The following is a 28,000-nucleotide window of genomic DNA, read 5'->3' as shown; positions in this document are numbered from 1 at the left end:
GTTAGATGCTTGATGACAGCAGAAACACATCTTGCAACACACAGAAACATAGGAACCCCACTGGGGAGCACAGTCCTCTTATCGTGCTCGGTTCTTCATTTTCTGCCTTGCTCTCTTTCCAGGTCTCTTCTGCAAAAAAAGCACAGATTCAGATCTTTATTTTCATGTCCTCTATCTTTGTTCTAGCTCTGTAGCTTGGGGAGGATACCAAGGAGAGGATATTTGTCAGTACCTCTGGAGAGGGAGGTTTTGGGACACAGGTAGCAACAAACAGTACTTGCTAACTCCCCCACTCATTTACCTGCTCAGACACCGAACCACTGTCCTCAACTCCGTCTGCAACTGAATTATGCTCAGCTCCCAAAGACAGACATTCTCACTTCCAGATGCTGGAGGCACCTATCATGTACTCAGCTCTCCCTCCCAGACCAGGGCTGGCTTCCTAGCTGACCAGAATCATTTGCATGCAACATTTTACTTACATTGAGGGCTTTTTTTCCTCCTTTTCCTGCTTTTCCTGGGCCTTTGTTGTGAGCCACTTTTGACCGGAAGCTGGATACATCATTAAAACTCTCCTTTGTGTTCCACTTTGAGCCCTTCTTCTTCCCACCAAAACCAAACTTCTGATTCTTGTATCGTCTTTTGGCATTTGGTCTGAAAAACAACCGAACAGCATCATCACCTATACTCCTTTCCTCAGGAAGCTCTCAAGATGGCACATGTATCTGCTGATGGACTCCCATCAGCCATCATAAACCTTTCCCCTCTTATTGAAGAGGCAGAAATTAGCACATTTCAGTCTCTGTTTCATTCTGGCCACAGCTCTCCTCCTCTCTAGGGACAGAAAACCACCTCAGACTTATTTTAACGAACATTAATCAGAACAGCTTTCGTGTTCCACAAAATAATCCCCTAAAAGACTGAAAAAAATCAGAGATTCTGCATTTCAATATCTTTCTTTTCTGGTCTCACCCCTTCTTTATCTGTTGACTTGCACTGCCTTTTTTATTCCCCTGAGACGACATCTGCTCTTCATCTAGAAAATCCAGCTTGTCAGAGAGACCTGCAAGAGCAAAGACATAACAGTTGCTCAGCTACCACCACAGAAAATATGAATTTTCAGTCTAAGTAAGTATTAGCAACAAGTCACCCTTGATGAAGAACAGCTACTTGGGAGGATTTTCACTGCCACTGGCATATGATTCTGCCCAGCAGCAGCCTTTCAAGCTCACTGCCCAGCACTACAGACTGACACCACACATCACACTGCCTTACATTGCTCACAAAACACTATTCCCATTACACATTTGCTCTCTTAGACAAGTTAACTTTACCTTTCTGGTATTTCTTGACTGCATTCAACATATTTTTTTTCTCCTTTTGTCTCCTCTGCAGAATCTCAGTTTGCACCTGAGATTAGAAGCAGACCGTTAGTGTTGTTCCCTGTAGTGTCCCTTTTTTTTTTTCTTTTTTTTGTTCTTTCTTTTTTTTTAAGGTATCCCATCTTTTGCACTGTCTTCCTTCAAAGCAGCTAGACAGAAGACTAGACAGATTCCATATATTTTAGCCAGTCTCCTGTGGTCTCACTTTCTAAGCTCCTCACTCAGGCTCTAGATTCTTGTGATAGAAAGGTCCCTTTTGTAGCTCCTCCTCACCTTCTTGCCATATTTTCTCATTGCACGGAGCTGTTTCGCTTTCTCAGACCTCTCCATTGCTTCCTGTTTACTCTTAAGCTTCTGTCGAATCTTATTAGGGAATAGAAAAGACAAAATTTATCAGTAATGCAAAAGAAAATACAAGAATTTTATGGTTGCTGTGCAGTCCTGAAATCAATAATTATGTGAACTATCAATGAGTGTAAAAAAGAAAACATCTCTCAATCAGATAATGCTTTATAAGGCATAATGTTCTTTCAACTCAAGGCTGGAACAGTTATTACGGAAACTCCTGAACTGACCTGTAGCCAAAATCTGTTTAAAAAGACAAAACTCACACAGAGACAAGACAAAGCCTTATAATGGGCTCTAATTATAATGGCTAAACAAGAGTATCTTGTCACATCTTGTCAGTCTACTCAGGTGTATGTAGAAGACTTGATAGTTTTTTTCTTGTCATTATTAGAAGTAAAGCACTGAAGAAGAGTCAACAACCCTTCCATGCCATAGAAAACATCTTTTTCGTTCCCTCCTTGTTCACAAACATTTCTATAAGGATGCCGCATTACAAGGGATTACAAAGATTTCAACACAGATCTTCTGGATACAGTCTGTGACTCCACTAGGAGCTAAAAACTCTGTTCTTCAAACAGAAGCCAGCAAAAGAAGGTAACAGTAATGTGCAGAATTGACTTAAGTCTCAGCACAAGCTAATTATTAATCTTCATCTTCTCTAGGAAGATTCTATCAGCCATCAAAACAGTGACTAAGTCATATATGAACCTCCAAATTAGACTCCAGCTCATGCTTGTTTAACTTATACAATGTAGTCTTTTTGCCAAAATTAAAACAAAAATTAGGGCTCCGTTTTGAACAAAGACCACAATCGAGAAGCAAGTTCGCTAAATTCTTATTTCCTACACAAATCTGACTTAGTACCCATGATAGATTAATTCAATAACACACAGTTTAAAATTACAGAGAACCAAAACACACAAATAGGGAAAAAGGATCACGTTAATGCCACAGTTGACTTAGGCCAAGAAGCATAAACAGAGACAATTTTACAACCACTGTCACACATATGGAGAAAAAGTCTCCATTTTCAGGACAGAATATAAATTGTGCTTTTCTACTTTATGTTCTAACCTGTTATGAAATCCCCACATTGCACTGAAATACCTAAACAGTAAGAAATTTCCTGCCACAAACAAAATTTCAAACACAAACATTGTCACAGGCATTTGTCAAAGAGATGAAGGTAAGTATTCACAAATCACACCTCAAAGTTAATCCGTAACACAGGCTAGAACCAACACATAACACAGGAAAGAAAGCCATTAGCACATACCTTCTGCATCTGTTGGTCTGATTTGGCCATCTCTGCAAAGTAATCATCTGGCCTTCTAGTAGGAACTTGGAGCTTACGCAACCTAGGTAGGGCTTCCAGGACCGCTGCCTGAGCCTGCCGGTAACTAGGGAGACAGCACAGCACCAGCTCTGTCACTGGGTATCGGGCACCTCACAGTGCCGACAGAAACTCTGCTCACATAAGCTAGCTGGTACTGGGATCTAACAAGCGTTGCTCTAGAATTACATCAACATCTGTGCCCTACAGCATTCAGTGCTACTAAAAGCAATTTAGGTGCCAGTACAATATTAACACTCATATCTTGCACACGTACATTTATCTAGTTTCCAGTTACAGTTTTATGTGTTGGATTATAAAAGGCAAGGCAAAACAAGAGAACTGTAATAAGACCAAAACAAATCCACAAAGAAAAATCCGTATCCTGTGTTAAAGCCATAGTGCTGCAACTAAGGAACTTTTTAAATAAACTTTTCAGCAAAGGATGGAAGTCTGCTGCAAGGAGGGAAATTTCCAGTCACAAGACAAGTTAAATATACTAGCATTAATTTGTAGTTATTTCGGAAAGCATTCAGAGCCATCAAATGTAAAATACGTGGCCCAAGAGTGACATGATACCGGTGACAGCCAGTGTGGCAGTCTGCAGCACACCTGCATGACTCCAAGCACACAGCAGTATGCCAAGACCCTACAAGAAATCTCCGTTTCTGACACTTACAAGTTCATCTCTCTCTGGAAATCATTCTCAGGGTCAACAGCGTCATTGTTAGAAGCACTCTGTGAGACGGGATCCACGACCTGGCCCGAAGTCACATCCAGCCTTTCCACCCAAGCTAGCTGCTGCTTGAATTCGGACAGGCACTGCTTCAGGCCGTCCTGTGAAAGAAGCACAGCCCTGCACACCACCACACAGAACCACCTCCCCAAGGCCGGCCCGGCTGAATACCCAGGTCACACCGTGGGCTGCTCCTCCAAGGCCGCCGGGCGATACCCCAAATCACCACGGCCGTGCAGCAACCCCGGAGGCCTGCCCTGCCCCGACACCCGCGGCCCCAGCCCCCGCGGGGGCTGCTCTGTCCCGCACCCGGCGCTAGCGGACGCGGGCCCCGGCCCGGGGTTTCCGCCCTGCCCCGAGAAGGCCCCGCTCACCGCGTCGTTGCGCCGCTTCGGCCGCTCCTCCAGCACCACGTTGAGCCCTGGCTTCAGCGCGCCCCTCGAGAAGGCCTCCTGGAGCTGTGGAGAGGGGCACGGTCAGGCCCCGCCGCCGGCGGGGGCAGCGGGCGGCCCTGCCCCGCGGCTGCCGGGGGAGGCCTACACAGCCGGGCCCGCGCCCCGGTCCCGCCACCGCGGCCACGGGCTCACCTCCGAGTCCGACAGAGAGGAGTCCTCCGAGCCGGAGTCGGAGAAGGATCCGCGCCGCGCCATGCTGCTGCCGCCGCTTCCGGCCGCGTGCGCGTGCCCCCGCCGCCGCTTCCGGCGGGGCCGGGGCCGCGGTTGCCACGGCGACGGCAGCAGCGGCGACAGCGGCAGCAGCAGCGGCAGCAGCAGCAGCAGCATGTCGGCGGTGGTGGCGCAGCCCGTGGCCGTCTTCGGCTGCCGGCCGCGGGTCGCCGGCGGCGTCTGCTTCGTGGAGGACCAGGTCGTGCTGCACGCGGCGGGGGCGGGCTGCCTCCGGCTCCACCTCGAGCAGAAATGGCACAAGTTCATCCCAGGTGGCTCCGGCCCCGGCCCTGACCTTGGCCCCGGCCCCGGCCCCGGCTCCGGCCCGGCCCGTCCTGACCCCTCTCCTCCCTGCAGGCACCGAGAAGAGCCGCGGCGTGCAGGCGCTGGCCGTCAGCCCCAACCGGCGGTACCTGGCCGTCTCGGAGACGGTGGCGGAGCAGCCGTCCCTGACGGTCTACGAGCTGTCGTCGGTGCCGGCGCGGCGGCGGAGGACGCTGGCCTCCGCCGAGCTGCTGGCGCGGGAGGCGGTGTCCCTGGCCTTTTCCCCCGACTGCCGGTACCTGGCGGCCGCCACGGCCCCCCCCGAGGGGCACCTCACCTGCTGGCTCTGGGAGAAGCAGCGGCTGATGGCGGCGGTCCGCGTCGAGGCCCCGGGCAGCGGCATCTGCCAGGTAACGGCCGCGGCCCTCACGGGCTCCACGCCCACCATGCCAGCCCCAGGCCCATTCGGGTACGGGGCTGCACACGCCTGCCTCCAAAACTGAGCTGGGCCAGCACCTCCGCCGCTCATTTTTAACATTTTGATTCACAAATGACTGATCTTTGGGAGCCTATTGCACTATTTCAAGAAGGCGGATAAAAGGATCAAACATAGTTCAACAAGTACTGGGTGCCAGGTAGCATGTGAGTTCAGTCTGCAGGATATGTGGACAGGTTCGTTTTCCTGTGGCCACATGGCTTCTATCCAGGGCAAGAGAGTGAGGAGAGAGCTCTGCACTGTAGATTACGTACAGTTTCTGTGGCCTTTCTTGGCATCAGCTGCAACAGGACACTGGGCTGAATGAATTTGTGCTCTGAGCCATTATGGACATTCTCATGTCCATGTCACATGAAATTCTCTTACATCATATGAGAGCTATGGTATGTGGCCAATTCAGTTGGGCAGCGCATGTGCAATGTGTCCCTTGTCTCCCTGCAGAAACACTCATTAAATATATTGGCTGTGCGCAGTAGGTGTAACACACATCTTGGAAGCTCTCAGCACGCTTGTGCACCTTTTCCTTCCTGCAGTCTGTTCTATGTGCAGATCAGAGGAGTAGCCCAGGAAGAGTGGCTAGGAGCAGGCTGATGGCACTCAAACAATTCCTGCATCCTGCTTTGAGTGCCCTTTTTTAGTATCTTGCTTGCAGGGAGGTAAGAGGCTTTCAGTACATGGGTTGGTTGGATCCTAGCTGCCATTTTTTCTGGGGCACAGCTACAAGCAGAGGTTGGGTGAACTACTGACTTCATGAGCTCAATTCCTAAAGAGAGGAGAATGACTGTAAAGACAACTGCTGTCTAAAGTCCCATTAAGCATGAAAAATGAGGTCTAACTACCCCTGCTATCCTTCATGTTGGGTATTGAGATGGCTATTCCACTGTTTTCACCAATAAACACCTAATTATGTGAATTAATACACATAATGGGCAAGGTTTGCCTGAAATACAGAAATACAGAATTTATTCCTGGCTTTTAAGAATGAATGGTCCCACATTTCAGGAAGCTTGCTACCTGAAAAACTTGCTAATCAGCAGTAAAGATGTATTTTGGCCTTACTTTTGTCATTTAATACTGAAGAGCAGAGACAACTGTCTCTTTGGTATTGCACTGTGATTCAGATAGCGTCTTAGCTTAATAGAGTTAATGTATTTGTAGCATCATGTAAAATTGACAGACACAGTTTTGAAAGGGGGAAAACTGCAATACATAGTTATGACGGTTATTTCTTAGTCTCTTCTGTATTCCTATATATTGCTATGAACCTTCTTCCCTTGTTTGTTTTCCTGTATCTGGTATTGAAAGTCTTCAGGTATAATATTTGCTTATTTGTGAACAAGGTTGTGTAAAATAATTTCTCTCTCTTTTGTTCCATAGGTGAGCTTTAGTCCTCAAGACAATGCACAGGTTTGTATCACTGGAAATGGCTTTTTTAAACTTTTTAAGTACAGTGAAGGAACTTTGAAGCAGATGAATTTACAAAAGGGAGAGCCGCAAAACTACTTGTGCCATGCCTGGCTGTCCAAGGAGGAAGTTATATGTGGCACTGACACAGGCAAACTTATCTTGTTTGAAACTGGAGAGCTGCACTGGGAGACAAGTGTAGAGTACAAAAAACCACCCAGGGAACTAGAAGATGCAGCAACAAAAGAATATGAGAGGTAAATATGTGTTAAATATTATTACTAATAGTTTCATGCTTGTGCATGCAGATTAGTTGCAAGCCATTCACTTATTTCCTTCTTGTCCAGTTTATGAATGGGTTATAATATTATGATTGCTGCTGATAAACATTTTTTGGTTTGTCCTTTATTCTTAAGTCTTTATGCATTTCCTGCTTGCAGTTCTTCTGATGTCTCTTGTGGACTGGCCTCTGAAGATAATGGTTCACAACAGGATTCTTCGCCTCAAATATCTGCAGTTGCAGCTTATTCCAAAGGCTTTGCATGTTCATCTAGCCCAGGAGTTGTTCTTCTGTTTGAGAAGACCAAGGAAAAGGAAGTCTACAAAGAGAGACAAGAAATCTGGGTAGGGAGAAAAAAGCTTTTCCAAGCAATTATGCAGCAGAGGCCTGTTTGGGGTCAGTGGAGGTGCTTCCAATTCAGTTATTAATAATAATTCTTAGCACATCTCTAAATTACATTGTAAGCATTAGCTAACTGTCCTGGTGATGTTGAAAGGAAGGGAGTTGCCAGAGGTCACACTGAAAGTCAGTGACAGATGTTCTTTTGCAAGGTAACTCTGCATGTTCCCACATGTAAAATGTGCTTTGAGGCTGCTAAACTTCAGGAAACCTTTAAGAAACTTGTATTTATGGAGACTTTTGGAGCTAAGAAATAGTGTACATCAGTTTTGAAGAACTAGGCTGCTTGGTTTTTTTCAAGGCAAAGCTTTTCTCCCCTCAGATATTTATTATAGCTGTTATGCAGCTTGTGCACTCTTACTCTTAATTAATCTAGTAAGATTTCTAACTGTTCTATAGCGAGCTGTATGCATTGACTTACTGCAGTTTCTGGATAAGAACATTTAACTCTGATGACCTGGTCAATCCTTCATACTCTGGACCTAAAAGGTCAGATCTTCCCTATGCATGAGACCCTGTAATAAGACCATTATCAACCTGAATGATACACTGCGAAGAACTGTTATTCTGAGATTCAGGCAGTTTTCAGGCAGTTTTCATTCTGACACTTGATAGGGGTTTTTTTGATTTTTTTCTGCTACCGTTTTCATTTTTGTTTAATGCAGTACTTAAGATTACTGCTGAAATGTCCTCTGATACTTTTTTCAGCTGTAATGCTAGAGATAGTTAGGTTATCTTGTCCCCTATTCCCTGCCTTGCAGTAGTTATGTACTATTAAATATCCAAGTTGTCTTACTGTTATTATGTATATGCTTATTAGAGTAGCATTACAGCAAAAGTTTGTGTATGTGTGCACGCCTACTACTAAAACATGGAGACCTGGAATATCCCATGGGATGCATTTCTTGTGCAGCTTCCTCAGGACCTGTTCAGCAGTGAGCCAAAACAGTCAGGCAGACAGGACATTATATGTATATGCTTCAGCCCCTCTGAGGAAACGATGGTCGTTAACACAAATAAAAATCAGCTTTACATGTTTACTATGCTCTCCCCTGATCTTATGAAGGTGAGTGCAATTTTATTACATTCCACAGCCATCATGTCCAGTAAGGGGTGTATTGTAATGGCACAGGCTATTCAGTGTCATGTTCTATGATGCATTCTCATAAAATCCATCAGATAGTATCTGAACCCTTAAAACTCATGATATGAAGTGCTCTGCATGCTTCTCTGAGAGCTGTATTTCAGTAGCCCTTTGCTCAAGCATCCCTCCATATGAATACCTGATGTTATTCAGCAGAATTATAGAGGACACTGTTAAGACTGTTTAAGGGTGTGTGTCACTGTTGAACCACTTAAGTAAGGCTTTAATGGAGAGATTTTTAACATAACTGTAGTAGTTTATGCTCCACTGTAATATGCGGAAACTTTAATGCAACAATAAAGCTGAAACAGCCATGGGAATTTCATGTTACTCTAAAATAATAGTTGTTGAAGTCCTAGTTAGAAGTGAAACCTCTTTGTGAAGGATAAACATAATGAAAAACATTCCCTGCTCTAAAGGAATTAAATAATACAAAGACAAGAGGTAAATGTATTATCATGAAATAGACTTGCATGGTTAAATACCTAACCTGCATACAGGCGTACGGAAAGATCTTTACAGGAAGGGGTTTTGTTACGGGTCCTTTTTCTGCATGCAGCCTAAAATTTTATTGGTGCTTCACTTCCAGCATGTAATAGCTAAACATCCTGGTTAAGTTGCTTATCACTCAGCACTTGATTATTTTTAAATATCTGTCTGACCAGAAGGTCTTAACTGAATTCGTGCAGGTCCAGTTTTATTTATTTATCTAACTTGCATTTCTTTGGACACCTACAATTATGTTCTGCTCTCACAAGTGTATGAGAACTATGGAGCCTACATTTTCCCTGCATCACTTTTCTTTATTATGAATTATAAAGTTAAAACTGATTCTAACATTGTTATGTTCAGACTGGTACAGTGAAAGGATTAAGTGGTTTCCTCAAATCTATTTGATTACTGTATGCAAAGAGCTATGATAGATTTATTACCTGACTTACTGCCTGCAGTGGAATATTTGTGATTTTTTTTATGTTCTCATTGCTTCTCAGGAGAAGGCAGCTTATTTTGTATATCTGAATTTCCCATTGCATTCTGCTTCAATCACTGGTCTGGACATCTGTACTTGGAAACCCATTCTTGCTACTTGTTCCCTGGATAGATCTGTCCGCATCTGGAATTACAAGATGAAGTAAAGCGTTGTTTGTGTTTGTTATTACCTCTTGCTTTTTTGTATATTGTATTTAGCAGGCAACAGCAGCAATCTCATATGAATGAGAGTGTTGTTCTGGTAAAATTCTTGTGTGGTGTGGGATGTAAATGGTCTTACTGACATGATTTGGGGAGTGTGAATATGCAGTGCCTTTAAAACCAGTGCCAAAAGAATCCAAAAGCTTTTCTATTAAGCCATTTTTGTGTCAGACTTCTCATGTGTTTTGGAAAAAAAAATCTTCAGGAATGTTTCATTCAGCTTTGTATTAAGATACTGTTGTCCCATCTCCTGCTTCGTAGCCATAGTTCTTAAGCAAAATGACTCCAGCTTTTAAGGTTCTATGGAGGGAGAGGGGGAAAAAACAAATCTCAGAAGAGATGTTGGTGTAGGTTTGCAATCAGCGGTTCATTTACCTTCTTTGTTATATTACAGTAAACAAGGATTTGCTCTTGCACCTTCTACACCTTCTCTGCGAACCAGAAAGTTCAGATTTGCTGAACTTTCTTCCTGTAATATCTGTGTGATCATTACTTAACTGAATGACAGCACATTTCCTCAAGGACAAAGCAGAGTCAGATTGTAGCTGCAGGTGTCCCTGCCAGGCCAGATATTGTCCTGTCAGGCATGCATAGGGAGTTTGTACTGTTCCATACTGTGCAATGGTTTTCTCTTTCAGCACTTTGGAGCTGTATAAGGAATATCGGGAGGAAGCATACACAGTATCACTTCATCCCACTGGCCTTTTCTGTTTGGTTGGGTTTTCTGACAAACTACGATTTATAAGTCTACTGTATGAGGACATGCATGTTTTCAAGGAGTTTGCTGTGAGAAAGTGTAGAGAGGTAAGGAGTATTGCGAAAATGAAATTGGGGAGTTATAGGGAGCAGAGTGGTGAAGAACACGACAGAAGATAGAAACCTCTCCAATAGATCCTAGTGGGATTTAGGATATCAAAGCATAGAGAAAAGGATTCCGACTATTGGAAAATAAGCCTGAAGGCTGATACATAACTGTGGACCTAGAAAGCAGCAGAAGGGGTAGTTCGCTCAGAAATACTCAAGGACTGAATTTTACAGGGGAAAGCACCAATTAAGAAAGCAGTAAGAGGCTAATTATGCCATGGAGTTTTCTTTTTGTGTAACATTCTGATATTAGATGATGTAATTGGAATTCAATGTATGAATTTTTTATCCACTGCATCTACAGTAATGGGTGGTTGTGTTCTTTTTGTAGTGCTCATTCAGTAATGGAGGCCATCTTTTTGCTGCAATTAATGGAAATGTGATTCAAATTTATTCCAGCATCACCTTTGAGAATATTAATAATCTGAAAGGACATAGTGGGAAGGTTAGTAAACAAATCCTATATGATACAACTCATTAAAGTATGAACTAGTTGGTAAGATGCATTTTGAAAAGGTAAAGTACAATTTTGGATCAGAAATGGGCTCAAAAATTAAAAATAGAAATACAAAAGTCAATTTTCTTTGGTCAGAAGTCCATGTGTGCATCCACTAGAAACATCTAAAGAGTCTGTCCTTAAATTGAAGGCGAATGATTGGCAGGAAGCTGAACCAGGAAAAATATCCCAGTAATAAATTATAAAAATGAAATATACTACTTATTATTAAAAAGAGCTTTTTCTTGACAGTGTGTTCATAAAGTAGTTCTTACTGATTTTTTTTTTTAATGCGAAAATGGAATTAGTTGAGAAACATCTAGGAGTTTTTAAGTAAGACTTAGAAGTATGATTCCAAAGTTGTCATGGATTTACCAGTAAAATGACTCCATGCTGTATGTCTATAACTTACACATCGGGCTCCTTGGTGTGTTTTGCTTTTGCCAGATACATGCAGTTAAATGGAGCGCAGATGATGCTAAGTTTGTCTCCTGTGACACACATGGTGCTGTGTATGAGTGGAACTTGTTGACAGGTAAAAGAGAGTCAGAGTGCGTGCTCAAGTCCTGCATCTACAGCAGCATTGCCCTGTCTTCTGATGCCAAAATCATCTTTGCTGTTGGATCTGACCAAACTCTCAAAGAAATTTCAGAGTCTTCGGTGAGCTAACAAGCACTCTGGCATTTTGCTAAGTTCTCTGGGGAGGGTACTAGTGCTTTGGCTTCCTTATCATCCATTTGGTAAGTAGGAATCAGTCTGGTTTTGATAGCTGTGATATTTACTGACACTTTTCTTGTGTTCTTATGTCCTTTACCATGAAACCTGAGATTTTCTTGTAGTTTTATATTTTTATAACTTTACTTGGATTTACCTAGAAATCTTCTAATCCAGCTAACACACTAACTTGGCAATATTGTATCAACTGTTTTGCTGAAATACGGGTGTATTGCATCTACCACTGTAGGCTACGTTCTTTTTTTTTTTTTCCAGAAAAGTAGTAAATTGTATGTGATAACCATTACGTCTTTCAGAAGTGATCAACTTGTGGAACTTCGCTTGAAATTTTAAGAGTGCATCTCTGTAAAGCTTAATACTAATTATTGTTCATGGCTTTACTCCCATAGGCATGTAGATTCTTTTAACTGCATTATTTGCTGCAGGCAGAGGTATGACAATTGCTCATGCTGTAAGTAATCAAATAGTATTGGAAAACTTAATGTAATGTAAGGGTTTGGGGGGGGGGTTGTTTTTGGTTTTTTTTAGATCCAGCATGAAGTGCCTGCTTATGGTGTTGTTTATACTGCAGTAGCTGTTTCTCATTCTGGGCACATGGTATTCGTTGGTACATCTCTGGGGACAATTCGAGCTATGAAATACCCATTACCTTTGACGAAGGATTTCAACGAGTATCAGGCCCATGCAGGTGCTGTTACAAAGGTAACATAGATTACTTTCTTTTCCCTGTGATACCAGCTGCACACGTCTCCTTTAGCACTGGTTCTCCTTCCCATTTCATAGCATAATATGTTAAAACTAAGGTTGAGCCTGCAAGTGGAGAATTAATATTACAGCATTCATAGAAGTCCTGTCTCTAGAAATAGATGTCACTGGATAAGCTGTTGTTGGCTAAAAAGTGTCTTGCACCAGGATACGTAACATGGCATATCCCTGATGGAGAATTTAGATATAGCTCTTTCTGGAAAGAGGAAGGTAAAGTTATGCAGGCTTGAAAATCTCTTGTGTGAATGGAAGGAGGAATGAGATAAATGTATTAAGCAACTTGCTGCCAGGGTAAAGAGCAGAAGAGATTTGCAGTACTGGTCTGCTAACCAGAGTGTATTTCTAAAAGGCTAATGAACAGCATCTGAAAAGTGGGGATATGGTGAGTAGAGCCTGCACCACGGAACGTTTCAGTGCACTTTCTCCAGGCAGCCACGTGTTCTGTCTTGTTAAAACTGTTCGTAATTTTGGCATTTTAAGTATCACTGTCAAATACAGCACCTTGACTTAGAGCTGCACAGTCCGACATTAAGCTATGAACTTCAGTTACTGGAACTCTACTTTCACCTTGCTCCAGGTACTTTCAAGCTCCCAGGTACTCTATGTCAGGCCACGCAGTCACAGGAGGTCTGGAGGAGATGACAGCAGTTATTACTAGATAGTTCTTGGTGGGCTTATTTGCAGATTCAAAAGAAAACATTTAGCCGTCTGTTGCTCAAACAACTTCTCAAAGAAAAAAGCTAGACACCTTTGGAATTGTCATATAAATTGCCTGTCTGTGCTATAACTGTCTAGAAGGCCTTTTCTGTTCCAGGTTTTAAAAAATCTTCCTACAGCTTTGAGAGCAGAAGCAGATCCAGTGTCTTCACGTGTTCTTCTTTTCTTTCACTCCCCTTGTTGTCTGGACCAGGGTGGAGCAGTAGTAGAGGACATAATCAAAATGTTGGTAGTGGGGCTATGTTAATATTTCCACTGTTGACTTTCTGTGGTAGAAATGCAGGGACTACGTGGGTGGGGAGAAAAATTTGGTATAAAATTGAACTGTATCTCTGTTCTTCCTTGTCTCTACTATTATTTTGTTGTTTCTTCCTTCTAAGATGTCCATAACAAATGATGACCTATTTCTGCTGACTGCCTCAGAAGATGGCTCTATATTTATCTGGAAAGTATATGATAAAGGAGGTGGGATACTGAAATGGGAAAAGGAAGTTGAGTATGCTGAGGAAGTGCTGATCATGAGATCAGATATAGAAGAGAAGGTAGGAGGAGCAACTTGTGAATATGACCCATAGGATTCCTAGTGTACAGCTTATGAATTACATTTGCATGATGTTTGTGACTAGCTGTTCCTATATGGCCTTCTGTTTAAGAGGGCTTGCATGGCTTTCATAATAAAAAAAGGTTACAGCAAGTGGCTGCAGCTGCTTGTTAACATGCAAACTGCATTGTATGAACAGTGAGTGAGGAGAAAAGTTTAGACTTTTCTCTAATACTTTCCCCAATCTCTTGAAAGCAGTTTTAATGGAGTAGAGAAGTCAGGAGCTGCATTTCTGTAAACTGTCTTGGAAGATAACAAAGGAACCTTATTTCTGGAACTTCTTCTTGGTCTGCCTGTCTGAAAATTCTCTGCAAAGGCTGTCTCTCCTAAATTTGTGCATGTAAATAAAACATCCTTAACAAGCTGTTGCTAATGGCAAATAATCTCTCTGTTAAAACTATCTTCTCATCTATGTTCTAACAGAGTCAGGCAATGCTAGACCTGCAGATTCGTGTGAAAGAGCTACAGACAGAAAATGATTACCAGCTACATCTCAAGGACATGTACTGTAATGAAAAGATAAAGGAATTAGAAGAGAATTTCACTCAGGAAATAGGGTCCCTTAAAAGCAAACACCAGGTATGATTCATATTGCAGAACCAAATACCAAGAAATCTTTCACTGAAGAGTTGAATTCAAGCTTTCATTATATATGTATGAATGCCATAAAGCATCTGAAAAGTGAAGCATTCCTTTCCAATAAAAATGTTCTTGATATTTGTAAAGCATGAAGCTACCTTTGAGTCAAGTCTCTTGTAAGTACAAGGGGATACAAGAGTTCTCCTAGCCTATAAGTATCTTCACAGAAAAACAGTTCCAGCAATAAATGCTGCCTGAGACCAAGGATCGGTAATGTATATCACCCTTGAGTAGAAATGGGACCATGCCTTAAAAGGTCCGTCACATATAAGGTTGCAGCTGCTGCAGGATCCAACAGTTATTATTCTTCTTAATGCTGCCTTCTTTATGCCCTGGCTGCTTAGCTTTTTTAAGAATGTCTCCTGAGGTTTCTTGTATGCTTTTTGAAAATAGAAGTAAAATATATTCCCTGGATTTTTTCTGTTCACGTGTTTATTGATTTCTCTGTGATCAGGAAGCAGGACTTCACTGAAAGGCAAAAGCCATGATAATTCTTCCCAGTATCTTATTTTTCTGTGCCTGTTAATGCTATTCTGTCCATCTGTCTGGTGCACACACCAGATTTCTGACCTGTAATTTGCTATATTTCTGGACCCTTTTAGAAGGCAAGTGATCCAATAGCAATTTCTCTGGCAGTAAGATGGCTTGAAGTGAGAGATTACATATCACATGATTCAACTCTGTCAACCTTGTGTTCTTTTTGAGCTTTTGGATGAATATTATCCTGTCCTGGTGATTTGTTACTGCTTATTTTGCTGAGTTGCACATAGTCCCTTCAAGCAGTATTTCAGTTTGACTCCACATAAAGAAGGATTCCACTATGAAAGCTTGCCAAGTTACTTACTAGTTTTATTATTTTATGGTCGTGTCATTTTCAAGTGCTCCTTTTATACCCTTCTTGTCTTTTGGCCCTACAAATGTTCTGGCAGGTTTCTGATTTTGATTTTTTTGAGGAAGTTTAATTATTTATTTTAATGTTTTCTTCAAGTAGTTCCTCAGGCTCTTTGGTTTTTCTCATTGTGGTTTTCCCATTTAAATAACCTGAGTTTTAACCTTTCTATTTTTCCTCATTTTTGTACAGCTTGACCTTTTACAAGAAAGCCATTTCACTTCTTATAGATTCCTCTACCTGTGTTTTCTTCTGCGGTTCTTCAGGTCTTTTCATAGGTGGTGCTTGGCTATAGAGGTATAATAATCTCGGCTACACTGAAACTTCTTTAGGCTTGTTGATTATAGGCTTGCAAGGAAATGCCTTTGAAGGTGAATAACAGTTTTTTAGCAGGCAAGTTGTACTTTCTGTCTGAATATCAGTACGTGTTAAGATTAAACCGAACAACAGATTTGGACAGGCTTGGGGCTAACCTTTCTAGTTCTTGTGTCCAGCAGGCAAATGGAGTATTTCTGCTTATGCAAGACCCATACAGTTGTTATGAGAAGAAAGTGAAAAAATTGTACCTATGGTACAATTCCCAACTTTTCTGGGAAGTTTCTCACCCATTTTCTTGTTCCAGTTCTTTGTGCTTTTTTATAAGATTGAGTCATTTGTACTGGTAGTCGGACATTCCAAGCAAATGGCATTCAAAACTCACTTTTGCTTAGGTTTATGTCATTCTATGCAAATGTCAGTGTTTTAGGACCTCAAGGTTACTTCAAGTGGGACAGGAAGCAGCTTGAACTTTAATATCTGGGCAACAGGTTGTGGAACTGCAAATTCTCCTCAAGCAGGCACACACAAAGAAGTGGAGGCTTTTGTAGCTCACAAACTTTTCTTGTTAGATTAGGATTATATAGTACCCTGTGTTATATGAACTCCGTTTTCTACTTTCCCTTAGCTTTCCATAGTTTTGTAACTTGTCATAAAAAACTAATCTCAGAAAACTTGGCTTAGTGACACATGGCATCTGAATTTTGGTGAGAGACTTCAAACATAAATTCTGTTGTGTATGTGTTCCCCAACATGGGCAAGAGCAAAAACAATTTGGACACTGCTTCGCCTAGTTTCAAATTAAAATGTATTTTTCTTATTTTTTTCCCCAGATTTTACAGGCAGAGAAAGAAAAACAAGAGCTACAACACCAGTTTCAACTGTCTGAGCTGATGAATAAACAGGCCAGGGAGGTGCAACAGCTAGGTTAGACTATAACAAGTGTTTGTAACTAGAACCTGGAGGAAGTGCATTAGATTCATAGCAAGTAATGTGACAGGGAGGGATTACTAGAGTACAAGTACAAGGAAAAATGCATGTATGTCATATACATATTGCAGATCAAACGTTTGTCTAAACTGCACCACACACATGATCATGATGAGAACGTGCACATGGGCACCGTATCTTAGATGTTTGGGTTTTGAGATTAGTAATTTCTTCATTTATCTTATAGCTCACTGTGCAAGAATAGTGAAGTCAGACAATTCAGCAAGGAGGCTAATGTACGATGCACACAACATGGAAATACCTGGACCCCCAATTTGTAATCAAGATAAGACAGAAATACTGCAAATTAGTACCGAAAAGCAAGTCCACTCATAAATGAGTCAGTCCATTGCCTACTCATGCTCTGTAACAGTTGTACTTACACAGCTCTGTCATGGTTGTCATCTCAAGGGAATGCCTAAATTAGCTGTTATTAATTTGTTGTAATGGCAGAGTAGGAGATTTTGGTGTAGGTTTTAGACTTGTTCAAGCTGGAACAGAACAACATTCTGTGCCAATGCAGCAAGCAGGGATATAGCAAAATATTCAGAGACACAACTGAGAAAGGTGAATAACAGCTTTGGAACAGACATTAGTAGTAAAGTGGTAAGTAAAAGGAAGAGCAGGAAACTCAAGAGATGGTTTTCTGATGTAAAATTTTGTATGGCCACAGAGTCTAAAATCCCTGATGAATAAAGCAATTAAGTGCTTCTAGCGTAACTTACTGCAACCAGCTGCCAACAACACAGTAGAGAATAAGACATTGATAACTGTAGGATAGGATACACCTCTCTTTTCCATTAGTTTTAGCCATTCTATATGTTTCCTATTACCAGAATCTGACAGTAATCAGAAACTCTTAATGGAAAATGAGAAATACCAGGAGCTGCAAGTGAAATCTCAGAGGATGCAGGATGAATATGAGAAACAATTGCACAATTTGGAGGAAAGCAAAAGCAGAGCTGTGAAGGAGCTAACAGAATATTATGAGGAAAAACTTCATGAGAAATCTGTTCTGCTGGAAGAGGTAGGAAACTTGATTTGCAGTTTGAATTATTGACTAAGTTTATCTCCAACTGTGATGAAATGTTTCCTAGGAGAGGAGAGGTTGGCTCCCTCCATGCAAATCCTAATCTGCCTGTAATGTTGGGGAAATATGTTAACAGGTAGAATAGTAATGAGGAAAACCCAGCTGAGTTACCAACTTTTCTGGGCTTCGTACCTTGAGTAAGTAACGTGCTAAGATTAATATCCTTGGGCATTCTCAGCTTCGCCTCTCTTTCTCCTAGATCCAAGAATTCCTGTTTATTAATGTGGGTTCGATGATACATTTACTGTAATTGAAGAAAGAAAGAGTCAATCATCTTGTTCTAGTGAAGAGATAACATTTCTAAAATGGTGAATTCCATTCCTGAGTCCCTGAGGTTCCTGCCTGCATAATTTTGGGGGACAAAGGGAAATATCCTGAGTACTTCAAAAACTCCTGCACATTGAGGTCAAAGACTTGGCTTGACAAAGGGCAGCCAGATAACTGATGCTTATATATCTAAAGTCAATACATTCTATCAACATTGCTGTTTGCAGCCCTATGTTGCAATACCAATTCGTAAAGAATGTGAGGAATGAATGTGAGAAGAGAGGCATACAGAGACTGATGCAAACCTGAGTGCTTATTGGTCCTAATGAATCAGAAACAGCAATTTTAAAAGATTTTCTCAAGTGTTACTCATGTTTGCATTTGCTGCTGCCAGAACAAGTTTGCTGATGTTAGTATTTGGGCCATGTTCCGAACTTGAAGCATCCAAGCCTTAAGAAGAATTTTTTTTTAAGAAGAATTTTTTATGTTTCCTTAACAGTTTTTAAAGTTACTTTAATCCCCTAAGAAGTTATCTAAAATGATATTGCTGCAGTTGAAGAGTCCACTAAATATACATCCTCCCACAAGAAACAGTTACAAATAAAGAATTCTCCTCGTTATTGGTCTCTTACTGTTGTCTTCTCTAATGTTTGCTTTCCTTAACTGCAGGCAGAGGAGGATATGAGGCAGCAGCTTAAAGCACATGAAGAAATTAAGAAACAAATTGAAGAAGATGAAGACCGAGAAATCCTGGAAATCAAAATCAAATATGAGAGACAGCTCTTGGAAGAAAAGGAATCAAACCTGCAACTGAAAGGAGAAACAGGAGTCATGAATAAAAGGGTATCTGTTATTCTGTGATAGGATCACACCTGCCTGTGAAGACCTATAGCTGAGGATTGAATGTGATTAATGGCACGTCAATTTAGTCTGTAAATATGTGGCATTTCATATGAAAACAGTAGCCCCTTCTTATATCAGTTTGAATGTTTCAGAATATTTGGGCAGAAGAAACAGCTGTGTGCTGATTGTATTGCTGATATGATTATAGATAGATGATAGAGGAGGTGTGTTTTTATTAGTACACTTTCTTTTATCTTGCATAGTTTTAAATTATAAATAATAATATTGTTCAACCTATGATGGGAAAGAAATGAACCTTTTCATTTTTCCAAGATCTAATGTGTCGCTTTGTTAGAAAAATACTTCTACTGCTTCATTCCATGCAATAAACACTTTGTGTTTTGTATGCATCATCATTTTTTATTGGTTTTACTCCTAGGATTTTTAAGGAGGCATAAAACCTTTTAGGTCTTTTACTGGCTGGGTATTACATTTACCTAAGGATGTTAGAGGGACATTTTTTTGTTTCCATTTCTTCAGTGTCTATCTGGAGACAGAGAGGTTCTCATCCTTCATACCCTCTATTATCATGCTACTGTCTTCAGTTCCATTGTCTTTTAGACAGCACAAATTTCTTCATGGGTCCTCACAGTCTGACCAGCACCATTCCTTAGTTCCAACCTTCTTGGCTTCACAGATCTTAGTACTGAGGCGGGGATTTTGAGGGTACCCAAGAGCTATGAACTAGGCACCCTTCCAGTCTACGTTTTACGTCTTTAGAGATGTATGACAAGTGATCACCTTAAAATAATTCTCCATAACTTGAGTGTTATTTGAAGCTGATGCTTGGGTATAATATCCATACCCTTCTTGCTTCTGGATGCAAATTCCTTGATTCCTTGTAGTACAGTGAGTATTCTGTCAGAATATACAGAAAAGGCTAAAATGGATATTCAACCCCCTTTTGAGTTACAGGTATTTAAGTGATGTGATGCTCCTTCATCGTATCTTAATTTGATATCCTTTATCCCACACTGTCTACAAGGTATCCTACAGAGTAGGATGGCTAAATTGTGCACAGCTTTTGGAGACTGTTAAGTTCTTACTTGTTTACCTCTCTAGTTGAACAGCTTACAGAAAGAGCTCAAGGAGCGAAACAGGGACATTGAGGAGATGAGACTGGGACAGCAGAAGCTGCAAAGCATCATTAAGTCACTGGAGAAGGACATCTTGGCACTGAAGACAGAGATTCAAGAGAGAGCCGACACTATCCAGGACAAGGTGAGAAACTGGACAACTGGCTGAGATCAAAGTCACCCTCTTAATTTAATACAGATATTTATTTTAATAGTATCATGTTGTGATAATATCACATGACTGGAAACTCAGTTTTAACTTAAAGAATTTGCGATCTTTAGTTTTAGATTTTAGTTTTTTCCTGACATTCTGAGCTTTTCTTGGGGAGCTCAAGTTCAGGATGTTGAGTTTCTTCTCCCCTGTTCTGGGATCTGTAGATGGCTCTCTGCATTATCTACCCCCTCCCTTCCCACCCCATCTGCGTTAGATGTAGGACTGAAGTTCAGTCTTCCACTAGATCTATGACTGCTATTTTTGCCTCTACCGTATTTGTGCCTTGTCCTAGGGATCTGTTTGAGTGTGCTGTGTCTGATTCAGATCTCTGTACCTATTTCTCCCAGGAGAAGCATATATATGACCTAAAAAAGAAAAATCAGGAGCTGGAAAAGTTCAAGTTTGTACTGGATTACAGAATAGAGGAATTTAAGAAGCAAATAGAATCACGAGAAAATGATGTTAAAACAATGAAGGAGCAGATCTGTGAGGTAACACTGTCATTTGGCCTCTGCTACTAAGCCCTTTGTCCGAATACAAAGATGACCCAGCAAGTCCCATGGAAGACTCCACCCTGTTTGTTCCTTGACATCTTTCAAGGTTACACAGCACTGATTCAATATCTTTACAGCTAATAAAAATACTTACGCACAATAGCTGCTATTTAATTTTCTATCACATGCTACCAGTGATCGACACAGTTACTTAAGCTCCTGTTTCAGTATTTAATTCTAGACTCTGAGTAATACCAGTTTTGCTTAAAAATACATCTTGTCCTTATGTGGTTGCCCTCCACATACTATATAGAGTTTGCAAGATACTGCCTTTACTGATCTGGAGGAAGAGTGAACTTCCTCTCAGAAAAGTTGCAGATTTATGCAAACATAACTCCATTTAGTGGTTAGGTACATGGATGAATTACTGGTCATCAGCTGGTCTGTGGAAAATTTTCATGTATTCATACTTAGCTTGCAGCAAATTCATTGAGGCAACTTATTTATGATAGAAACTTACTGTGATCTCTCCATAGATGTACGTTTAGCTCAGCCAAATTAGGACTATGGTGACATAGCTAATCAGTGACCTATTAGTTTTCCTAAGTCTGTTTATTCAGAACAAAAGCCTTTTAAACAAAATGCAAAATAATGAACAATTTGTATGTATGTCAGACTAGCATGATGAAAGCTCTGTTCTCTCTTCTGGTCACCATCTCATGACAGTAAATGCTGTAGTACCCTTATTGCTTTTTTTTCCTGTGTTCTACATATGTAGCCACAGCTTTTCAATGCATTTGTTTCTTTTCAGTAATAGGTTGTTCTTATTGTTGGACTTACTCTTTCCAGTATTGACTGTTAATTTCCATCTCACCCATTTTTATTCAGATGGAACAGTAAAGCTGCAGTTCAGCTCAAGGAAATGGAGGGACATCACATCACTTAAATACCTGTAGCTCAAAAGGGAGCTGAATATCCATTTTTGTGTTTTCTGTATATTCTGACAGAGGGCAGTGTTGTTCCAAAATTGACTTTTTTCATGTTCTAGTTCAACCTGCGGGGGGATCTACTCCCTCAAGTCTGTATTTCCAGTCTCTGGTTTTCCTGTTATGTGTTGTTTTTTCATGTCTCCTTTTAGTCCTGATTTCCTCCTCCTGCTTCCTTTCAGATGGAGGGGGAGCTGGAACGATTCCACAAGGAGAGCACACAGTTGAAGCTGAACATCACACAACTGCAACAGAAACTAAAGGCGACTGATCATGAGATGCGCAGAGAGAGGCAGAAGGTATGGGGTACAACCACTGCGCAGGTCCTACATAATGAAGTTTGTGGGGACAGAACACTGCAGAAGCATTAATCTGAGCAAAAAGGTACTTCAGAGATACTGTGTCCAAGGACCAGGAGAGTCTCTGGTCAGTGGGGACAAAGGCAGAAAACTTCCAAGCCTGAAACCAGGTTAGAGAGTTGATGTTAAAAAAATCCAGTTATTTTGGTGTCAGTTTGTTCAATCAACACATATTCTCCCAGGTTTAACAGAGCAGTGAGGCAAATGCTTAACTGACTACCCTTTCCTGCCCAAGCTTGAAATCTGGGGACGCTTGGCATAAACAGGAGCAGCATGTAGGCTACCACCTACAATGATATGTAGCCATTAGTAGGATGAAATGAAGGGTGGGCTTATTAATGGAGGAGACAAGGACCCCTTATGTCTGACAACAAGCACATCAGACAGGGGCTAAAAGTGAAGGTGAAGGAGCTTAGCAGGCAGCGCAGGACTGAGGAATCAGGTAGAGGGGCCTAGCAGAAACCAAGTGAGAATGAGAAGGCAATCTTGATGTGAAATCATCAAGTTGTGCATGTGTCTGATATGTGTTTTGTCCCTTGCCTTCTCTCATTAACTGTTTGTGTGTTGCTTCTAAATAAGAATGTAGGTTGTTTGGGAAAGGACAGTGGGGGATGGCATTCATGATAACAGGCCACTGGTTTTTAGATTAGACTTCTGGATGCTGGCACTTACATTACCTAATGCAAGTATCTTGGATTAATATTACTGCTAAAACTTATCACTGCTGTTCAACATGCAGTGCTCACATCCCCAGCAGTTTTTTTAATGACATATTTTTAAAAAATCAAGTGGAAGTAAACTATATGAGAGCTTTCACCAGTTCTACTAGACTTTCTTTCTAGAAACTTGCACATGATAGAGTGCTCTGATGAGCCAAATAAGAATGTACTTACACCATTCTTGCAGAAGCAAAATATGGAAGCTCTCATCAAACGATTTAAAACAGATCTTCATAATTGTGTGGGCTTCATTCAGGATTCAAAAAAAATGAAGGATGGGATCCGTGAGCTCTACACCAAGTATGTGCAGCAATCAGATACGGTGAGTCAGGGCCTTTGCCTTCTCCTTGCATATGAATTTCTCTGGTAGTGTAATTACTGAGGTAACATGCTGTGCCCCCTCAGGTGCAGACTGAAGCAGTAGACACAGATCTGCAGCAGGAGTACGCAAGACAGCGAGCGTATCTTGAGAGGAATTTGGCAACTTTAAAAAAGAAGGTGGTGAAGGATCAGGAAGTCCACCAAGCTGCCTACACGCGCATTGTGCAGGTAATAAGCCTTTTCCTTGTGGTATGGAGAGGGAAAAAGGAAGCAGCTGCACAGAAGAGACTTTAGTAGCCTTGCCACTATGGTTTCTTAGGACTTCGAAACAGTTTTGGTTTGCTTCCTTGCCAGAAATTCCTGTTTTTCAAGTGCTTCCATTCAAGGATAGTGTTCATTGAGCTACTGAAGTTCTATAATTTTCTGGACAAAAAGTACAAGATCTCTGAAGTCAGAAATTGCTGCTGTTTTGTGAATACTTTCGTTTATCTCCCACCCCCTAATGTAAAAGGAGATAGGGAATCTCTGCTGCCTGGATATTTTTTAAGCAATTAATGTACTTATTTTTTATTTCAAACAGTATTTATAATTGCTATCATAGTCAATTTGCACCTGTCTGAGTGCCAAGCTGTACTTGCTGTGTGGTGGTGTTTAGGAAGTAATTTTGGAGGAAGAAAAGAAAAAAAAAATTACTTTATTTGGCTACATAGTCCCACGCCTACTGGTCTGAATTCAGAAGAACTTTCTGCTTTTCACATCCAGGTCTTTTGAGGAAGTTCAGAAACACATTATGAATATGCCTATTCATACCAAGATCTCTTGCTTGGAATCCTTGTTCCTTACAAGGCAAGGTAAACTTGTGACTGCTGGGGCCAAAGATCCAATTTGTTTTCATCTGGAGTGAGAGGATCTAAAGCCCCACACCAAACATCCTGGGAGGACAGGTCTTTTACAGACTCTTCTCACCATGATCTCCTTCTGCTCAGTCAGCATTTCCTTTTCCCCTCACTAGCCCTTTCTTCATTGTTACTTTATTATGCTTCCTCAGGATCATTAGACCTCAGTCCCCTCCTAAGTCATCTGTTCTTTGCTATTTATTCATAGTGCTTCTTCAGGCCCAGGCAGCAGCGATCTTCTTCCCTGTTCCTGTTTTAATTTTTTTACTCCTTCTGTGTGTTAGATGTTTCCTTTTGGCACAAAAAGAGATAGCTTCAGAAAATAACCTGAAGAATTTCCTTGCTGGAATGGGGTGACAGATGGTGCTCATAATGATAATACTTGATGTCTTGGATTAGTAAGCCTAACACGAAATGATGATTAAAACCGAATTAATAAAACATCTGGAAGATGAAGATATCAAAGGTTCTAACCAGCCTGGTTTCTTCAAAGAAAAAGCAGTTCTCTGAAGTCTAGTAGATTAATGAGACTTTACAGCCAGGAGGAATTATCATGGTCTTCCAGTCCTTCACAAGGGGCTTTTAAGACTAGTTTAGACAAAATTCTATCAGGACTTGCTTTGAAAAAGTAAATGATGTCTTGGCGGCCTTCTAGCTCTGTATTTCTATTATTCCTCAGTTGTGCTTACCTTTTCAGAGCTGTGTGTTCCTCTTTGAGTGACTATTCATAGGTACATTCCACTAGTGACTGCTGCAACAGATGATTAGAACTGTCAAGATAATTTTAATTTTCTTACCAATTGGCAAGTTGCTTGTTGTTAGACTATTAGTTTTCCCTCCAGCCTTCTGGATTTGTAATGGCTTCTTTGGTCACTTGGATACATAAGAACAGACGCACTGAATAATCTTGAAGTAATGCTGCTTGAACTGAAGCATCTGTAGGATGATCATTTTTATAATATGTCCTACCTGTCTCTGACAGTCAGCACTGTAGGGACTCCCTAAGGTGTAGATTGCATCCAGACATCATATGCAGTTGTACCTGATGGCCTCATCTTCCATGCATTTGATCAGTCCCTTTTCTGAAACAATTGGTACTTTGCCACAACATCCCATGACAATGATTTTTACCATGAACATCTATTTTAATCCATTGCGTGATCACTGCATTGCACTCCAAGCTTTCTGTCAGAATGCAAAGATTGAATTAAAGGCTAATCTCTCTGGATAGCATGCCTCTTCAGAAAAATATTATCAGTATCAACCAGCAGCCTTTTAGCACCCAGCAAACCAAAGAAGACGTTTCTACATAGCCCAGATTGCCTCATACAAGATACCATGTATTATACTGTCTAATAGACCAAAAGCAAGATCTTCATTTGATAGCAGCACTCAGCCACTTGGAGTGAACTTATGAAGATGTTCATGACTAAAGTACACCTAACAGAAACAGTGTGACCTAACCCTGAAAGCTGGTCAAAAGAAAATTTCTTGGACTGATTCTTGGAAGTTATCCTCTCCATGTGTTCCTTTCAGGATCAAGCTCTGGGATAAATGCATAGCAGTCAAATTTAATCTGTGTTTAAAGACTTGAATTAAACAAGTCAGAGTCAACAACACATTATGGTTTCAGAGCAGGCTGCCTAAGCTCACCAACTCATGCTGCATTTAGAGTCCAACACAACCACTGCAAGAACAACTGTTCTTGCCCAACAAGTTCAGACCTTAATGCATCCCACAATCCTCCTCCAGTCAGTGACTTTCAGCTGAAGGGAAACTCAAGCACAGTTGGTGTATTTGTCTTAGTGTGAAGTACTGGGAATCTTGCCGCGTGCATGCATCTTGAGTTATTGCTGCCAACTTGAACTCCTTGAGTGCATCTATATACAGATAATTGCGGTAAGTGTTGTACTTTGTTACTAATCATGTTTCAGTTGTGTGGTGTCAATACTTTATAAGTATACTGTAAGGAACCAAATCATATGCCTTACCTAAATCTCTTACGGCAACATAGTTATGTCTATCAAGCAAAATTATCATTAAAAAAAAAAATCAATATTTGAAGACACCTTTTTCATAGGAAAATGTCATTAATCCTTGTTCTTATCTCCTGTTGTTTTACTGGGTTCCCTATTGCTTGAGACCGGTATTATGTGAGGTACCCAAAGCATGCTTTTTGGCCATTTATCTTTGTAAAATATTGCCATTTATGATGAAGTTCCAGGGGCTGGAATGGTGTTGTGTTCCAAAATTTCTAAAAAACCACCACAAGTAGCTGAAATCATTGCTTTCTTGGTTGAACTATGATGGCAGCTGTTTAACATTTGCACTAGCTGTTGATGTAATAAGGTACTTCCCTGTCTTTGTAAGAGGCACATATACAATTCCACTTCTCTTGAATTCAGAAAATAAATACATAGTTAATGGTGCTCCTGTTTCTGAATTATAAGCAACAGTATTATCATCCTTCACTAGTATTAGCCCATACTGTTTTTGCCGAAGTCTTTGAATCTGTCGCAACAATGGGTAAAGTACATTCACTTGTACTTTCACAACTCCTTCAGCAAGATGCTTTGTGGTAGGCTATTAAAAAAATTAGAGGATTGAACTTTTATGGGTTGAAAACTGACTAAAAAAAGAACAAAAGATGAATACATGGCCAACTTTTTCTCATAACAGCATGTTAGCAGTAGGTATCTTAAGTCTCCATATGCTTTATATATTTCTTAATAATTTGGAAGGGGTGTTGGAAAGTGATGTCTGTCAGAACTAATGAAGAGGGCTTTGAAGAACTGCAAGGAGATACAGATAATTTAAGTGAACAGATACATAGTGGCAAATGAAAAGCGAAATAATACACACTGGAAGGAGAAACGGGAACTCTTCACATTAATTCTGAATTAATTGGATCAGTCCAGGAGGGGACCTGAGCTTCCCTGTGGAATTGGCAAGGAAGATGATACCTCAGAGTGCAGCTGCAGTCAGAAAAGGAAAACAAATATTAGCTTATTGAGCTAACATGGTTTGAATGCTGTCATGTTTTGTGTCAAATCTACTGTGGCCTTATCTGAAATGTTGCGTACTGTACTGATTGCCCTGTATCTTCTGCTTGTGATACTGATTCTATACTGTCCAATGTCCTTCCCAAGCATATGAAGATACATATTGCTGAGCCAGATAGTACCTGTGCTTTTCCTTATAGAGCATATTGTTTTTGCAGGAAAATGTGAGTCTGATTAAGGAAATTAATGACTTGCGGCAAGAACTGAAGGTGGCCCACATGCAGGTGCATGACCTCCAGTCAGCACTAAGATTAACCAAGAAAAAAACAGCAATTCAAGACACAGGTGAATAGTGCTTCTTGTATGTTTTCCATATTATCAGTACTCATTCCAGAAGCCCTTTTTGTCCTTGGTGAACAATTCTGTTACTGTCTCCATATCATTCCAGCTTGTCTGCCTGGTGGTACCTGTTATGTTGTAATGTTAGTTGTAGAAGCTGCTAAATACTGCAGAATCTTACTATTTAGCTCTACTCCTTCAGCCCTGAAAGATGCCTTTCCTTGTTCATGCCAAAGAACTGTGAGCTGGACCTTTGTTACTCTGCTCTACCCTCTCTGATTTTATCTTCTAGCTCCTGTCAGTGAACTGCTGTCCAGCCCAGCTGTCCTGAGGTTGAATGCAGAGAAGGAAAGTGAGAAAATCATAGAAATGCAGCAGCTAGAAATTCAATACCTGCGAGACCAAATCCAGGAGAAGCGGCAAGCTCTTGCAGTCCAGCCTCTCTTAGATGGAAATCTTCCTAAGCTGAATCTGGAAAGAAGCCACAAGACACAGCAACAGTGACCTGGTTCAAGGATGCCTTACATTATTATATTCTCCTGGCAAGATCAGAAATGCAACAGCATAGATTAGACTTCCATGATCCTATACTCTTCCACTAGAAGCATTTGTGCAGCACTCACTGCTCTGCAGCAACCTTCACTCCCTTCTACTTTCCTGGAATCTGCCCTTTCCATGAGG

At 41.0% G+C, this 28,000-nt stretch overlaps 2 protein-coding genes across 6 annotated transcripts; one reads left to right on the top strand and one right to left on the bottom strand.

Annotated features, from left to right (window-relative positions):
- Positions 1 to 78: 78 nt before the first annotated feature.
- On the bottom strand, positions 79 to 4,449 carry EBNA1BP2 (EBNA1 binding protein 2). Its single transcript, XM_072867108.1, has 8 exons — positions 4,387 to 4,449; positions 3,743 to 3,900; positions 3,007 to 3,130; positions 1,656 to 1,745; positions 1,335 to 1,410; positions 973 to 1,063; positions 483 to 654; positions 79 to 129 (listed from the first exon to the last, which is right to left on the bottom strand). Exons 1-8 carry the CDS (start codon positions 4,447 to 4,449, stop codon positions 79 to 81), a joined length of 825 nt encoding a protein of 274 aa, XP_072723209.1.
- CFAP57 (cilia and flagella associated protein 57) lies at positions 4,345 to 27,831 on the top strand. 5 transcript variants are annotated; one of them, XM_072868746.1, is made up of 22 exons: positions 4,345 to 4,736; positions 4,822 to 5,138; positions 6,602 to 6,885; positions 7,069 to 7,252; positions 8,221 to 8,373; positions 9,444 to 9,583; positions 10,281 to 10,446; positions 10,838 to 10,951; positions 11,450 to 11,662; positions 12,266 to 12,439; positions 13,600 to 13,761; positions 14,244 to 14,399; positions 16,497 to 16,590; positions 17,490 to 17,680; positions 18,680 to 18,853; positions 19,976 to 20,134; positions 20,551 to 20,694; positions 21,866 to 21,982; positions 23,018 to 23,083; positions 23,167 to 23,310; positions 27,199 to 27,325; positions 27,612 to 27,831. In XM_072868746.1, exons 1-22 carry the CDS (start codon positions 4,448 to 4,450, stop codon positions 27,821 to 27,823), a joined length of 3,780 nt encoding a protein of 1,259 aa, XP_072724847.1. In that variant the 5' UTR covers positions 4,345 to 4,447; the 3' UTR covers positions 27,824 to 27,831. The 5 variants fall into 5 exon arrangements, 4 of the variants coding, with proteins under 4 accessions (XP_072724847.1, XP_072724846.1, XP_072724848.1 ...); XM_072868745.1 differs by having other exon boundaries at positions 22,949 to 23,083; XM_072868747.1 differs by lacking the exons at positions 19,976 to 20,134; positions 20,551 to 20,694 and having other exon boundaries at positions 22,949 to 23,083.
- Positions 27,832 to 28,000: the final 169 nt, after the last annotated feature.

This window comes from Ciconia boyciana, chromosome 7, assembly GCF_034638445.1.
Source record: "Ciconia boyciana chromosome 7, ASM3463844v1, whole genome shotgun sequence".
Lineage (NCBI taxonomy): Eukaryota > Metazoa > Chordata > Aves > Ciconiiformes > Ciconiidae > Ciconia > Ciconia boyciana.
Note: the sequence above shows the minus strand (reverse complement) of the source record. Positions and strands in the feature narration are given on the sequence as shown.